This window comes from Athene noctua, chromosome 2 (genome assembly GCF_965140245.1).
Source record: "Athene noctua chromosome 2, bAthNoc1.hap1.1, whole genome shotgun sequence".
Taxonomy (NCBI): Eukaryota; Metazoa; Chordata; class Aves; order Strigiformes; family Strigidae; genus Athene; species Athene noctua.
Genome location: NC_134038.1, coordinates 156,119,482 through 156,136,612, shown reverse-complemented (window position 1 = coordinate 156,136,612; position 17,131 = coordinate 156,119,482). Strand labels below are relative to the sequence as shown.

The following is a 17,131-nucleotide window of genomic DNA, read 5'->3' as shown; positions in this document are numbered from 1 at the left end:
GCTGTGTCCAAGATAGCTGGTTCCTTTGAGAGGTTTCCCGTCGGAACGTGGCAAGGACAATTGGCGTCACAGATGTTAATGGATAAAACACTGTACAGAAAACCACTTTTTTAATGTGGCACTGGAGTCGCTATTAACTTGTTTATTTCAAGGTTTGTTTTTGCTTGTTTTTTTCCTAGCTTTTCAGTAGTTGCACATCTTTTAAAGTCTAAAATTTAAATAAGTATTTTTGTTTCAGTACTGTGCACTTGTCAGCTTCTTTTTCCAAACCAGGTTATGGTGACTTTTAGGAAAATGAGACCTGAGTACTTTTTTGTTGCAAAAAATCCCCCAAACTTGAAGGGTTTTCTTGCTTAATGAAAAACAGAATGAAGTGAAGGGGGAAAAAATTAAACTCTGCATTCCATATGCGGTCAGCCTCTTTTTGACTGTTTTTTCTGTACAGCTTTTTCTTTTTCTACTGTCGCCTTCCTTTTTTTATAGATTCTGGAATTCCCTTTTCATACGGCTTCTTAATATAGTGGACAACCTTTTGAAGGTGTTTGGATGAGAAAGTTTGGTTGATATAGAGGGTGTCAGTTGCATAAATAAGAGTATGGAAATGATTCTCCATCCGTTTTAAGTACTTGAAGAGTCATACTGCCCTCAGTGGCATTTATGAAGTGTCATTCTAGTTTAATTGGAAAAAACTGTGGTCCAATAATAGCAGCTGTTCCTCTAGGCTGAAGTTCAGATTTTTAACCTGGCCTAAGTCAGCGCTGCTGCTGAAAGAACTAGTAACACTTGGCCCAAATTAGTTTAGTGTTCAAATCCAGCTGGAAAATTTTCTGGGAGCTGCAAGGAAGGTTAGTCTTCAGCCCGTTTGCAGCGTGGCAAAAGAAGAATCTTGTGTGAGCACAAAGAAGGGTTGGCATGGAGGCTGGGAATTAAATTTTTTTTTTTTTTTTTGTGGTGGTACTGTTTGATATGACAGTGATTAGGCATTTGTTTAAGAAACTTGTCAAAATGAGCGTTGGTTGCATGGAAATAATGCTTGTTTTTGGCTAAAAATCTTCAACATTATAATTACTGACTATACTGTGGTGATTGTATTGAAGTATATATATTTATGTATATTTTTTCCTTGAAGACTTTTAAGTTTTCTGTGTTTGGAAGAGCAGTTTATCCTATGGATACCTTCATACTAAAAATACTAAATGAAGCTATGCACAAGTCGGTTTTTTTGGATACAACTGAAAAATATTCCTAGGTAAATATGTAGAAACTGTATTTTATGTATTCTGTAGGTGTCTGAAATTTTTTGAGAGCTCAGGGGAGGAGCACAACCTGTAGCACTGCTCAGGTGAAGTCATGCATCAGCTGGTGTTAATGGATGCATAACTCTACGCTTTGGCAACATGCTTTTTAGTTGACACTTTTTTTGAAGCACTGGTTGTTGCAGCTGCCTCACATGGTGTAGGATGAAGACGAGCCTTTATTTCTCATTTTAAACAGAGCAACTAGAAGTTTTCTAAATGACCCATTGTTTAGTGTACATACAGCCTTGGCTTTAAATCAGTTGTTTAGGATGTGTGTTTCAAACAAAACATTTGTTGGGTATGGAAATGTTATTTGTATGTCTTTTCAAATTACTCCCTAAGTTTTTATTAAAGGCAGAGCTTTCACATGTGTTAAACTATAAATTACTACATGTTAATTAGATGCATCTTACTTGGACTTCTATGCATCACTGAAACTTTTTTTTTATGAAGTCTCATTAGTAGAATTACTATTTCAATATGAACAAGTATATGATATACCACTTTCAGCAACAAACTTGAACAGGAATCTGACAGTTACTCAAGCAAATTCTTAAAAATGTCATGTGAGAAGTGGGAAGCTTTTTGCTGTAGGAGAGCAACATGAGACTTTCAGTTCGGATTCTGAAGTTCACATAAAGTGAAAATCCGTAGTACTGCAAAGGTGGTATCCTCATATTCAAACTTATGGAGTGTAGAAATTAGTACAGTATTTTTTATGTGCCGCAAGCCCTACAGTTACTTGTAAAATCTGCTGTGGAACTCAGAGCCTTAGAGTAGCATAAATATTGAAATAGGAGACAAGGGGAGATTTTGTGATATTTTGTATTAAAAAAGTTAAAGAGCTACCATTACACTGTAGTGGAGGAGAAATTGCGAGATTTCTTTATTTTTTAGGTCTTGGAGGCATACACAGCTGACAAAAATGTGGAATATATACAGAGTTGCTAACTTAGAGGAAACTGACTCTTGGCAAGTATTTATTCACCACTTTTCTGCTACATCAGTGCCAGGCATAGCAGAAACCAATAGCTGACAACTCAGCAGCCGTTGAGAGAGAAAAGAGGATGTCAGATTTTCACTAACTTAACAAGTCAGTATTTTTTTCTTTTTTACATTGCATTTGGCTGAATGATTTAAGAATTTATGTGAGAAATTTTTTTACATTGCATTTGGCTGAATGATTTTAGAATTTATGTGAGAAAATATTTTAAGAATTAGGTTTTGTATTTCTTTTGTCTAAACTCATTGTATATCATCCTCACTTTCTGGAAAGGACAAGCCTTACCCGATTATGCCTCCTTTGCTCTGGGCAGTGTCGTCCCTAGCTGGCAGGAATTCCAGGAGTCCTGGTCCACCTCCCGTGTCTTTCCTTCGCATTCATCTGCTACAAAACATAGCAAGCACGCTAGACAGGTCTTAGGATATCACCTTATCAGACCTATCCGTTTTCCTTTCAGCTTTGTAAATGTATGCTTCTTTTGTTGGCTACAAAAGTGGCTCAGTTTTCCTCTAAGTAATTATTAGAAAACTGAATAGTGGCAGCCGCAATTCGGAAGCAATGGCTTAGCACTTAAGCAAAACAGTTCTCACCATATTAAAAACAGTGTAGTCTTGACAGCACAAGTTTATTCCAACCTACCATTGCCTTTGTTAGAGATAAAATACCCATTTTTACAACGACAGTGTAAGCTGTTTTATGGAAACAAAAGCATGTAACTGCCCCCAAGTTAATTGAGGTATCAAATTTGTGTACTTTGCCAAGGTGCTTAGAGGTGGCAACAGTGTATCCAGCAGGGCACATCTTTGCCATCCTTTTGCTCTTTGTTTGACTAAGGCTAGACCAAATACCAAAAAGCTGAATTATCCTGACTTGCAAATGACATTGCCCTAACTTGTCATTCGTTATTGCACTGATCATCACTGAGGTAAATCTGCAGAATTCGTTCAAGCTTTCTGTATCTTTCTCTTGCCACTTATGCCAGTTAAGTGTCTTGTCCTAACATAGTTTTCCTTGTACTGCCTGCAATAACGAGTGCTTTTAAAGATATTAAGGAGAGAAGGCATCAAGAGACAAGGTGAAAGGTATTGAATGAAATTTTGACTAGCACTAGATATCTTCTAAGTTCAGTCCTCTGACAGATTTTTGTGGATTGACTTGATAGCAGAATGTCCAACCTGGGGTATTTTGGGAACACTCAGCACTTACAGTAGTTTTTATTGTGTTCATGCATAAATTTTCAAGGGAAGAGCTGATGCATTGTTGAGTAAATCAATCTGGGTGCTCTTTCTTAGAGTTCTGTAGAGACTCATCAGCTTCCATGTAAATAAAAACAATTTTCTTTTTAGGCCTTTTGAAATTTTCTGTGATATCCATTGCCTTAGATGTGTCAGTTGGGTGTTTTCTTGAGTAACATCCTGCCTAATGTGCTTCACCTTTCTCTCCTTTTGCTAGAGTTGATCTGTAGTACTTTTGTTCTCAAGTAGAATACAAGTAATGCAAGCTATACTGTCTTTAAGGTATTGACCCTTTATCTGTACCAAGTATTTTAGTCTTAAAAATTAAGTAAACCCAATCACTCCTGTTATTTTCTCATCAGCATATAGGCAGCTGTGTTTTATTCCTGCCCCAGTAATGAAAGGTCCTACTGTGACTAATTAATCTGTGATCTGTTGATTAACAACCTTTCATTCTTGAGTCATCAAATGTTAGAATTTATATACTGGAAATGCTGTAAAATTAGAAGTCAATAGTAATTCATAGATTACAAGTTTCATGTTCCTGTCATCTATCTTTCTTTTTTCCTCTTTTTTTAAAGTTCATATAATTGGGGAATTTAATCAATTACACTTGTCACTGTATATGTCTCCAGAGAGTAAGTCCAGCTTTGCAGCTTTCTCTAGATGCATAATTCTTCCAGACCAGGTGGTCTCAGACATATGATTTCTTAATCTTAAAGAGAACATCCTTCTTTAGCATCTTCCACAACTGTTTTTGTGCCTCTTGCTTTCATTTTGAAGCAATATGGGGTTTTTCTTCTCTTATGAAGGTTCTTTATTTTGGCTTTGTCAAAGCCTGTGAAGATTCAAGGTATATGCTGGTTATGGGGTTTAACCATAGAAGATTTGTTGTTCTTGAGCTCTGCAGCTTCTGTCATTTCCATCTGAATCCCTTAACGCAGTTATTTCACAGATATCTTGTGCATTCAGATTTTCTATGTAGGTCATTTGTGACAACAGTTTGCTTGTAATGTCTCTGAAGCTGCATTGCAGTATGACTACAGCTTGATCAGACATAGGAGTTTTCCTTTAACTAATCTAGAAAAGCGGGGTAAGCTTTGGCAAGCCTGGGCTGCAGCTGCTAATTGCATACTTGTAATTCCATGCAAACTTGGATGCTGAAGCCCAGGTTGTCACATTTCAGCTGTTGTTGATACTAGATAGGATTGAACCAATGTTGTGGGGTGTTTTCTTCATCTGCAGTCATGCTGAAGAACTGAAAATGAAGAGAAACGTGGTTTTTGGTTCCTTGGTTTTACTAGGCTAGAAAGTTTGGTGTTTGGTTTGTTGGTTTTGTTTGGGTTTTTTTTAATACTGAAAATTTGCTTCCTTTGCCTCATGGTTAAGTAATATATCCTATTTTAAATGGCTACTTTGCAGACAGGCTATATATGAGGAGCAAAGCCTATATACATAATTAGAGAAAATATGATTTTCTTCGTGAAGTGTCAGAAATTCTTTCACTCGTGAATTGTTGGTAGTATTTTGTTGCAGAGGAAAGGTCTAGTTTTAAACGCAGATCTTTCCAAGAAGAGGGGAAGTTAAATGTAAGCCTGTAGATATGATTTACCTCATCTGTCTTGTGTCTTCTTTCTCTCGTTTTCCCATTCTCAAGTCCCTAATGCCCTGGTTTACTGGGTTGCTTCTTGCCTCACCATGCTGCATTCTGAATTCTAGTGCAAGTGGTGAGTTGGGACCATTTCTTTTGGCAGCAGCCAAAATCTCACATGTGAAGTTAAGCTGTTGTTTTGTGGCCATTTTAATCTGTCAGTTATAGAAAGCTAGAACTGCTTCTGCTTTAAGTGGAAATAATAGTACTTGTAAAAGACTATCTAGAATCTGTTGCAAAATTCTGAAGTACTTCCCTACCCCACTTTTAATGGCTTTTCTGAATTATTTAAATGACATTTATGACAAGAACAATATGCCAAGAGTCTGTCCTCAGTTATTGCTCTTAAATTTTGCTGTAAGAAAATTGAATTGTCTTACTATATCCTGAATGTAGAAATTTGGTTGCTGTTGATACAGTTACTGATAGGCAAATACAGTTACTGATAGGCAAATTGCTGGTAGACTTCCTTGTTACTCTGTTTTGCTAGGATCAGCTTTGTGGCTCTAACAGATGTTACTTCCATAATTCATGCTCCAAATTCAAGTTGTGAAATACTGGAGCTCTGACTTTTTTTCCTTTATAAATATCTATAAAATACGAAGTTGAACTTTTTGCAAGATTTCACATGGCACCACCCTACATGGAACTGTAGATATATGGGATCAGCTGTGCAACACCGTGCTGCTCTCACCCCTCTTTCTGTTGAGTTTCATTTGGATGTTCTTGTATATTTATCAAAATGCTGGTTTGTATTTTGTAGAGCAGGAAGTAGCCTTTACGAAAGCTTCTAAAATCGGACTTAAAATTAAAAGCATCTTGTAGTCTCTGTTTTTGTGGCCATCTATAATGACATGGCAGAGTATCATTCCCCCTTGGTGAGAGGGTGGTTCCATCATACCATTTGGTGTAGTTCAGGCTCTTTGATTATTCATGTAGTTTCCCTTCTGTATATAAGCCAAAACCTGTGTGTTACAGTGCTATCAAAGCCGTTGCATATTTGCATAAAGCTGCAGGTGCTGTCGTGCATATAAACTGAATTGTACAAGGATGAAAGAAGATTAAATGAATTACTTTTTATGTCTTCTGATGAGCTTTTTACCCCTCTTTGAGTCAGCAGCATCAAACTGATGGGATTATGTTTTAAGCAAAAACTGTCACAGTAATTAGAATTTATAAAACGGATAAAAAGCCATGGAAAAAACTGGCTCACCTGCTAAAAATAAAATATGCTTTGATGTAAACATTCCGTATATATAAGTTGTGGAGGAGTACATCATTTTTTCTGTTGAAATTGATCCCTTTGTAATAACTCTTTGGGGCTATCAAATGCACTAAAAATCTGTGCCCACTCACATCAGAGAAGAAACATGTTGTTGGATATCTTTATTCTGATAAAGCATCTGCAGTTTGTTTTTGACTGCTTGTATGAAGTAACTAAATACAGATTTCTACTTAGAATGCAGTGGAAGCTTTGAAGAAAATTGTGCAATTTACCCTGGGATGTATGGCATTGGTGGCTTGTCTCTAATAAGGTACAAGCCCCACAGGCATGAGTTACCTTCTTTCACCCACCGCAGTTGTTAGCAGTTAATGCACTTTCTGAATCTGCAGTTCCTACCATTCTCAGTGAAGAGATACATCAATGGAGACTTGGGTCACCTTCTTGATGACAATACGTGAAGCTTCCCCCCCCACCCACCCAATTCTGCGATCACCAAAAGCATTTTCTTTGCAGGTGGGTGGTTCCTAGGCAGTCTTGTAGTCCCACCAGGAGCTTGGGAAAGCAACTTGAAATTCCTAAGTACAGATAACATGTGTGGTCACATTCCCAGTGGTGCAATTGACTGTCCCAGGGCACGGGCATGAAATAGTTTGACTAGTAGATAGCCAAGTAATTGTTAGTGAAGAGTAGAAAAACTTTTGATGATTTCTGCAAGAGTAATTTTTTTCTTATTTAATGAAGATGTAGGAATTAAAAAAATGAAGAGTGCACACTGAGAATGTTCAGTATTAGTGATCTGGATTACTTGGTATATTTAATGAACTTCCACTGGGGTCATACATCTAAGCATGTAAGTCATGCTTTTAAGTTCATGGCTTAAATTTTAGAAAACAAGATCCTAGAAATACAGTAGAAAATTGATCCTGGATTTTCAGAGTGATGTGGTAGCTAGAAGACATAATGTGGTGCGTTATCAGGAGATGTACCATATGAATGAGAAAATAAGACTCTCCAATAAGGAGTTACATAGAAAGCTAGAAGCTGAGTTGGACTGGTCTGCCCGTCCATTTCTGTTGTAGGCATTTGAGTAAGAATGGCGGAGGCTGAAAAGTTGGAGGAGGTTGGAAATATGCCACATTCTCAATGTGCCACGACAATGAAAGGTGAAAAAAGCAGCATCATTAAGATTTAGGATAACAGTTCCCTTCAATTATCATAGGCAGGAGATGCTTGCAATTTAAGTTTCTTTGTAGTACTAAAGTCATAGCAAGAGCTGATGGATGGATAGAACTTGAACTGAAAAAAACAAAGCCATGTATTGAACACTTGCAATTCAGCTGTGAGTAGATTTTCTAACTGATTATCACAGATTAGGATTTCTGGTTCGTTTACAGGGAGTGATTTGGAAATGAGCTTCATTTACAGGAAGTGATTTGGAAATGAAGGTGAAAGATTTATGTAGCTCAGTTGAGAACAATCTGAGTTATTTATTTTTCATCTCTGTAGCACTGCTTTCCCCCATTCCCAAGGATTGCATTTCATTTTTCCAGTTTTTTAATTGTTAATTCTTTTAAAATTGTTAATTCTTCATACTTAATCTGCCTTAATATTTTTCTGGAGACTATTTACCATGGTTTACAAGCCATTCCAGTGGTTGCCAGTAGTCTCTCCTGATCCCCCAAAATGTGTTTGAGATATAAAAGAAAAAGTCAGATGTGGTGGGGGTTTTCTTGTCTACCTTCTTCTCCTACAGCTAGTCTCATCTGTGGAGAGAAAAGGGGAAGTACTTGATCAGTGTTTTGTTCACAGAAGAAGGCATTTTTGCTATCCAAGGTTAACTTTAAATGATGTGCCGTGGGCCACCTGTATAAAGATGCTAATTGTTGACAGGTAATTGTTAACCCAAGTGTATAAGAAAAGTTCCAGTAGTTGTACAGCCATTTAGAAATTCATAAACTTGAGAAGAATTGGAACTTTTGTCAGTCCTGTAAGTAAGGTCTGACAAAAGATTGTCCTTTTACTAACAAAAGTACATGCTTATTTCTACCAAGAGTGGCCAGCTCCATGTATTTGAATATGACTAGAGAGGAAAAATAGCTTGAGAAGATGTTGAAATTTTGAAACACTAATTTGCTGACAAACGTAAGACACAAAATAATGAAGAAAAACAACCATGTGTTGGTTCAGAAGAACTTGAAGCATATATGAAACAGTTTGTGGGAGAATGAGGGCAAGGTAAAAGCAGTAGCTGGATACCAAAAATAATTAAACTCTTGGATTCGGGATTACCCTTCAAAGTATTTTTTTCTTTTGAAAGAAAACATTTCACGTTGAAAACAGAAGAGAGGATATTTCTAAAAATCATTCACACTAAATTAGGCAGGTAGATCTAACTGCATCGTGATGCACTGAGTGACTGGCAGTTATTACTGCTGGAACAGTGCTGTTATGTTGCATCCTTATGCCACTTCATGTAATGGTGAAAGGGCAAAGTCTCATCAGAAATGCTTAATGAGAGTCAGAAGACGCTTTTTATTTGGGATGCACCTTTTTTCCTCACGTTAATGAAAAGTAAATTCCACTTGTTTTCCCTGTTCTCTTGTGTTTTGTCATATTCATAGCCCATTGCATCCTTGGAAGCTGCATTCCCAGCCTTTCCGGTAGGGAATTCTTCCAGGTGAACTTGGGTTGAGCAAGTTTCTATATGGTAAGAACAGAGGGTTTTGTTTGGGGTTGTGGTCGGTTTTTACCTACTGTATTTCTAGTTAAGGTCAGATTACTTTAATGTGTCCAAAAAGCCTGCTAGAATTGTTCAAATACATTTGGTTTCTTTAACTTTGCTTCGCCTGTAGACAGCAGAGAAATTCCTGTTCGATCACAGTGGAAGCAGCATGACTCCCCCACAGTACAATAATGAATCTTCTAGTTACTGTTTTTGCCTACAGTTTCAGTGTAATTGTTTTATTTGATATTATAGCCTTTTACTACCATCATAGGTGTTGACTATTACGTGGTCTGAGCACATAACTGCATCCAGGATTGGTGTGTTGATGCAAACCCTCACCTGTAATACCTCAGTTACTGGTGGTGGCCTAAACTATTACAATCTACTCTGAGTGATTAAAGTTCGCATGGGTAAGGGTATCTAGGAGGCTTGGCACCTTTGGGAACAAGGTGGTGCATAAATATCCTTAGCATACTAGTTTCTTCACTAATTTCAGCTCAAAACTGCCTTCCCATCCTTGCTACTGTAAGGGAGGTGGGGAGGGGAAACAAACCTCAAATTAATCGGGGTGTAATGCTTCAGCAGCTCAGGAACTACTTGGTCCAGAGTGCCACAGCTGCAGGAACCATCTAGGGAGAGCTGCTGGTTTTCCATCACATTCTTTCAGAGCTGAGAAATCTTATTTCCATATGTTGAATTTCAATGGCAACTTGATAAGCACTGTGATTTTGGGGAGAAGTGGTTCTGAGTGTTTTCCACTTTAAATTCTGTAGCAATAATCCTAATAGAAGGGGGAAGGGACAACCCTTTTTTTATCATCAAGTAGGATCTGATACATAAATCTTTCTTCAACAGTGCAGTACAGAGCCTCTTGCAAGGTTACAGTCAACTAAAAGATGTTCACTGAAAGGATATGATTTGTACTTTGCAAAACTGGAGCCCTCCTCTTGATGGGTTCAGTAGGGTGGAATAAAAACTCTTCAGTTTACCTGGAATGATACATGTATCTTGAGCAGAGTTGGGAGGTGGACAAGGTTAAGCTTCAAACTGGCTGCAGCTATGAGGTTGGAAAGCTGTGCTTTTCAGAGCTTCTTTCTAATTGCAGGCTTGGTAGGGAAGCCTCTCAGCTGCAGCTTGATGCTGCCCTAAAGATGCAAGAGCAGAGTTAGAAGATGCAAGTCCCTTAAAACCAGAAGCTTTTAGGCACTGTATTTATACTGTGTAGTTCTGAAATGTCTAATGCATCTGACCACAGAAAAAGGTAAAATTTGTGGTGGTAGTGGTGAAATGCTTGTCAGCAGGCCTGTCCTTTCTGGCTCACATATAGCTGTTGTGTCAGGGTTATTGTTCCCAGCACTAATATCTTGAGGTTATAACTTGAGTATCTCCTTGTTTCTTGGCTGCCTCAGCCCATCTTCCAGCTGTAGCCAGGCCCTGCTTGCAGTGTATGTTGTAGCTCATCTGTCAGACAGGGTGGGGTTTGAAGAGCAAGCAGCTCTAATAATGTAGCCAGACTGTAGCAGCTCTGGTTGCAATGTTTCATCGGCTGCTAATCCATTTACAGTATAGCTGATCAGATTGCTCTGGTCGGGACTGCAGAGACTCTTGTGCTACACCATTGTAATCGAGACAGCTGATGTGTATAAGCTAGTTTGTGTATGAAACCCAACCAGCTAGTACAGTGGGGATGACGTATTGTATACTGAGGCTTGTAACTACTTTCTGGTTTGTAACTCTTGACAACTTGCATTAAACCAGGGCTTGTCTCAAGACAAGTTTCGAAGCTTTCTGAGTTTAGTCTCTAAATCAACTGTTGTTTATTGGGGGTGGAGGCATTAGCGGGTTAGGTTTTTTCTTTTCAAAGTGTGGGAGCAGGACAGTTCATTCTCCTCCCTCAGTGAAAGTATGTAGTTTGCACCCAAATTCATTAGTTTAAAAGCAAATTTCCACGTGACTGTTCCTGTTTAGGTCTGTGCGCTAACGCAGCATATGAAAACTTAAGCAGAAAGTATCATTTTCATACACTTTTTTCTTTAGTTCTCATGCCAGTGTGAATTGTCGTGTTGAACCAATTTCTTTACAGTAGAAAGCTAAGCAAAAGCCTTGTCTTTTTAAATACTGTAATAAATAGTTGATCCAGAATTCTTGCTCCTGTCTCTGTAGAGCTGTAAATGGGGGGTAATATTTGCTGTGGGAATTGTGACTGTATTTGATTGGATTGTCGTGGCAGTAGTGTCTCCAGAGTCTTTAGCAAGGCTGACTTATTGTTGTTCATGAACAAATTACCAAAAACCCAAATAAAATCCAATCCCCCTTCCCTGCCTCAACAACAAAAAACCACATAGTTCTGGAACTGCATTTTAGCTTTTTAGCTCTTGTGGCTTTAGTAGTTAGACCAAACTAATGTCCACCTCTCTTTTTTTTTTTTCTTTAGTTTCTTCCCATCCCCCTTCTTTTTTCTCCTCCTTGACAATAAGACTCTCAAATAATACTTGAAATAAAGGATATACGATAACTTGTCTGCTTTGGATTATGATAGGAAGTCATACCAGGAAGACAGCTTGTTTATAAAATTTAATGTGGGGTAATATCATCTTTGTGTGTTGTAATGGGAGCAGTGGAGAAGTACTAAATGCATTCAGTACTTAATATGATCAGAAAAATGAATGTCTGTAGAATCCAGTAGTGACAGTTGGGTTTGAAGGATTTTCCTTGGAACTGGTAAAGATGATAGGTTCAGAAAGCCCCAGAGGACAGTGCATGTTTTCAGGTACCGTGTTTCAAGATTATTTGAGGTGTAGATACAATGTTTGTACTCAGTGTGATACTCCAGGTTGTACTGAAACTGTTCTGTTTTCTTCCAGGTGAATCTGGACTGGGAAAATCAACATTAATCAACTCATTATTCTTAACAGAATTGTATTCCCCAGAGTATCCAGGTCCTTCACACAGAATTAAAAAGACTGTACAGGTATGTCTGAGGGGAAAAAACTGCAGCATGAACAATATAACTTGCATTTTAGTAACGTAAGGTGATACAGTTGTCACATAAGTACCTATACTTCAACTAAGTTTAGTCATGATGCGAACCACTAAGAAATATTTAGTGTGTCTTTCAGTGTACTTTAGCTATACAAAACTTCCAGGTTCTGAGACTTGTAGCCTGTTGAAGTATGGGAGCCTTGAGGTGAAGTACTTTGTGTGCTGCCTGTACTTTAGAAACCTCATATGGGTGCAGTCCTGTTTGGAAATGGGATGAAAAGCGTTGAATTTATGTACCTGTTTCAAAGAGATGTTAAGTGGGCTGGAAAAGGTATGCAAATAGTTGAGGTCTGGTATAATATACTTACTAATGAAATAATCAGTGACTGCTGGAAAACTAAGTAGAAGGGTGATTTTATTTTTCTTTTTTGTTTTAATTGGAGAGCCATAGTGTGATTCATTACTGTTGATTACACATTGGTTTAGCAAAAGATAAACCAATTCAGGTTGTGTTAATTGAATTTAAGTAACAGTGGTTGGATGCCCTATCATTGGAAGATGATTTTTTTTTTTTTTTTTAAATTGGGAAAAATCATAGGAAGAATTTACACATAAAGAAACAACAAAAAAAAAAGGTACCACAGAATATCTTTCAAAGATAACTCAGTCCCACCCTGGCTAAAGGTGGATCAGTGTAAGAAAACTTAAACTCTGTGGAGTTTCTGGAATCTGAGTTAAGTACCTTGATGTATTAGGTGGTAAGATTAGATGATCTGTTCATCCTGACCTTTTGAATTCTTCAGAGATGGTTTGATGTTTATTAATTTACTGGTTGAAGAAAAAGCCCCATACTTTTCAGGAAGCTTCGCCTTTTTTTTTTTTTTTTTTGGCATGTAAAGCTGGAAAAGAGAAGGAGGGCTTGAACAGAACTCTGGCTGAAAACCCATTGCATTTTTTCCTGCTTCCACTGTGTGGGCTAAAGTCTGAGGGTGGCCGAAAGCTAGCTAAAAAACTATTTTCAGCAGTGAATTGGGGTCTATCATGACTTAGCAAATAATACGATTGGAATAACATATATTTGAAGACTGCCTTTACTCTTAGAAACTGTTGCTTAATTTATCTAATGAGTATCTGTTTTTGAGTATACTTGTGGTGCAACATTTGTTTTCAGTTACTTGGTGTGACCAATGAAAAATCAGTAACTGTAGCATTTTAAGAAGGAAACAAACTGTCTTAGTTTCAGTTCAATGTCTAAGTGATGATAAAATTGTTTCCCCCTGCAACCTCAAATTGTGTATGCTAGCAGCTTATGTATATGATGTGGAGGTGATTCCAGTCAAAAATGAAATCAAAGAATTAAAAATGGGAGTTGCTGTTTGGATCCATGGGGTTTGTACTCTTTGTCAGTGTAAACCTTTCTAAGTTGAGGATGTCAAGGGTTTTGTAGGGTAGAAATGAGACAGACCACCAGAGCACCCTAAAATCTTGGTGGTAATAATCACCTGCTCTTATATGGTGGGAATAACTTATTGATCAGGAGTTGTATGAGAGTTTCAGGTAGATAAATACAAACAGTGGTTTGGGCTTGCAAACAATTGCAGTTTAAAGTTGTTTTGTGAGGCAGGTCCTTTGTATTAATTTCATGGAAAACACAGAAAAACTGTTAACAGTAAGTGATTTGATGTCAGAATTCAAAGGAAACTTCTTCAGAAATGATTGGTTATGAAATATGTTTTCTCTGATCATTATTTCACTATCTTAAGTGGGGTATAGTAAAGGCTCGTTTAATCCATTAAAAGTAGTCAAGCTTAACAAGCATCATATCATGAATGCTGTGTAGTAACTGCCAAGGAGACCCGTGTGACCTAGTTGACTGGAGTGCATGGGAAAATGGCTGTTTGGAGGAGACTTTTATTAAAAAGTTTTAAATTCCAAGACTTGAACTAATGTTTTCCATGAATCCCTTGGGAATACTTGTAAATCAGATGATAGGATGCAGTTGGATGCTTAACTATGAGTGACAGTAGTTTACAGTGATTTTCTGGATCTTTTCCAGATGCTGCTGCTTTCAGTGCCTTTGACCATGTATGGACACATCCATTTAGGTTAGAAAAATGCGATTTTATGGAGGCTTTATGGCAGGTTCTTCACCCACTGTCTCTTACCAGTAGTCTCTACTGCTTACAATATATGGTGGATATGGTCTGATTGTCCACAACCCAAGCATAGGACATTTAATTTGATCAACTAATGTTTCTTGTTCTGTAGGTTTTTGAAAACTCTGCTCTGATAGCAAGATACTTACATGAATTTATGAAAAGTCAGAATAAATTTAAATCTTCACCACCCAGTAAGGTATTAGTACTGTCTGCAAAGATTCAGTTACTGCCGACCATTTGTCAGAAGATGACTTCATAAATTCAGCCACGCTTACATTTTACAAGCATACAGATTCAGGAAAAATGTTTGGTGTGGCATTTCTGAGGGTCTCCTGACCTTCCTTTTCCTTTGTTATAAACACATGTACAAGATAATGTTTTATTAATTGCTGCTTTTGTAAAAGCATTCCACCGTGAGTGCTCAATAATTTAATGGTTCTTGCTGGGAATTTTTGTGCTGGAGAATAAAGCTGATACCTTGTAGCTCTTGGCAAGAGAATAGCTCTTAACATTATCATTTCTAGTATTTTGAAACTGTTATGGGTTTCTTATACTTGCAGAGAGCTTGGTTATAGGAGGACTTTGTGGTTACTATGTGCAAGATAGCAAAAAGAATGTGAGGAATCAGAAGTTAATCTCCTTTGTGCTAAAAGCTTGTGAGTAGTAAACTCTTGGCTGAGTTGACTGTGTGGCTAGGGATTACTGTCTGGAGTTCTGGCATCGATTGTGTACAATAAAGTTTCTCTGTAGAACTCCTGAGGGGGGAAAAAATACATTTACCACAATTAAAATGTAAGTTTTTAAAGCACTGCATGTATTCCTAGATTCTTACGGCTTTGGACTGGATGCTTTTGGAAGGATAGGAGTTGTACCATTAGTGAAAGGGTAGCTTGGTGGTGTCTTAGGCAGGTGTGTGTGCATTCCAGTCTTTTTAAATTTCTTGTTCTTAAACCTTCCTAACCTTGCAGTATGGCCTGCTCAAGTAGGAGATTAAATTGGGTGGCCTTGAAGTCCACCCCAACCTGGGTTCTTCTGTGACTAGCAACCAGGTAGCCGAGTGTTGGGGAGTCTTGTTTTATGAGGCTGTCTTACTGGTTTGGGGTTGGAGTTTTTTGGGTCCTTTTGTTAGGTGAGGAACCAGCTCATGATGATTTCATGCTATAGACAACTGTAGTGTAGCAACGTTAATTCTTTGTGACCTAAAAGTGAAAGGGATTGATCTGGCTTGGATAGGATCCTTACTGATAACGAGATAAAAATAGCACCTTGCATACTCACAGGTTAAATTTGGAGATTGCTTTGCAGTTAGTTACTGTTTTCTGTTTTTCTGTATATTCTTTTCTGAATTAGAGTCAGTGTTTTGCTTCTGCAAGAGGTATTTAGTTTGACTTCCTGCAGGATGTTAAATTTATTTTGTAGATTTACATTGCATCACATAACCAGTGATTGCAAAGTGTTTACAACAATGATCAGGTGTGGCTGTGACAGAGTATGTTTCACCTATATAACTAGGGATGTGCAAGCACTTAAGTAGCATTGATACGATCTCTCTCAAATCTTGAACTGGTCAAGAGACCATCCAGATAGGATTTATTATTGAGGTTTTTACCCTTTCTGAAAGTTCATTACTGAATGTTTTTGCAGATGCTCACCTAGTTAAATATAACTTTCTTTTCTCTCCCCAGTTAGGGTTCAGAAGGCTTAAGAAATGTTAAGCAGTGAGCAACAAGGTGGCATCAATGTCTGCCAACTCGTTTGTGGCTCTGAATAAATGGCTTGCATCATTGATTTCTTGAATCCTTACCTAGAAAATGGCATCACTAGTGATTTAATAGAAATTGTCTTAATATCAGTGAAAAAGCTATGAATAAATGTGTGAGCAATTGGAAAGAGTCATCATGCTGCCACGAGTTTGTCATTTCTTACTGCTGTGGATCAGACTGACAGTGGTGTACAGCACTTTCCTCAAACAGATATGCCTGACATTGGCATTATTGGTAATTACTGAGATATTAGCAGAAGGAAGTGGGAAGCAGTCCATTTGCTGTTTAGCCTAAATTTTCTGTGTCATGACATGCTTAATCTGTTTGATGACATGCTTACTGCAAGCTGGCTGAGCTCTGCTGCAGATGGGTGGTCACAACGCGAGGTGCGCGTTCCCACACCCAGATCTTGCGTCATGCCTTGTGCTGATGCAATTGCCTTCTGAGCCAGGTTTCCATCAGTGACCTGAGCTAACAAGGAGTCGATCCATTATGGTCATGTGAGGTCTAGCTCAGCAGATTGCATCTAGATTGTATTACTTTCCAATATCAATCTGCTTGTAACAGGAAACCATCACTTTCTGTGATTCCTTTCCCAAGCATTATACTAGCTGAAGAATAAAAGTATTCTTAAAATACATTAACAGGACTAGAAATGAAGCGTCTAAGGTGCTTGGGGGGAGGATTAGTTTTGAAAAGTGTAGTTTTCTTTGAAATGACCAAAGTTCACAATTTCATTAGACATAATGGTTATCAAATGTTTGGGATTTTATAAGGAAAACGCAGAGCCAGTATCCCTCTGAAGCAGGAAAGTTAGCAATTCTTTCTCAGAGTTCTTATTCATTGAATGCTTTTCCCAGTGTTTAAGATGGGTGACTAAACTGCTAAAAGTTTAACCTTACCGTATTCATTTCACAGGTTGAGCAGTCAAAAGTTTTAATCAAAGAGGGTGGTGTTCAACTACTACTTACAATAGTTGACACACCAGGATTTGGAGATGCTGTGGATAATAGTAATTGGTAAGACGTTCTTTGAATGTTTTCCCACAATAATTCCAAATTGTGTATTGTGTGTGAGAAAGAGATAATAC

The 17,131-nt window shown here is 37.9% G+C and overlaps 1 protein-coding gene across 2 annotated transcripts in view; it reads left to right on the top strand.

Moving 5' to 3' along the window:
- SEPTIN7 (septin 7) overlaps positions 1-17,131 on the top strand; it is a 65,156-nt gene that overhangs the window by 27,114 nt on the left and 20,911 nt on the right. For both annotated transcript variants that reach the window (XM_074900804.1, XM_074900805.1), the window contains exons 3-4: positions 12,002-12,108; positions 16,960-17,060. In XM_074900804.1, coding sequence (XP_074756905.1) covers positions 12,002-12,108; positions 16,960-17,060 — 208 coding nt within the window. The remainder of the gene's footprint in view (positions 1-12,001; positions 12,109-16,959; positions 17,061-17,131) is intronic.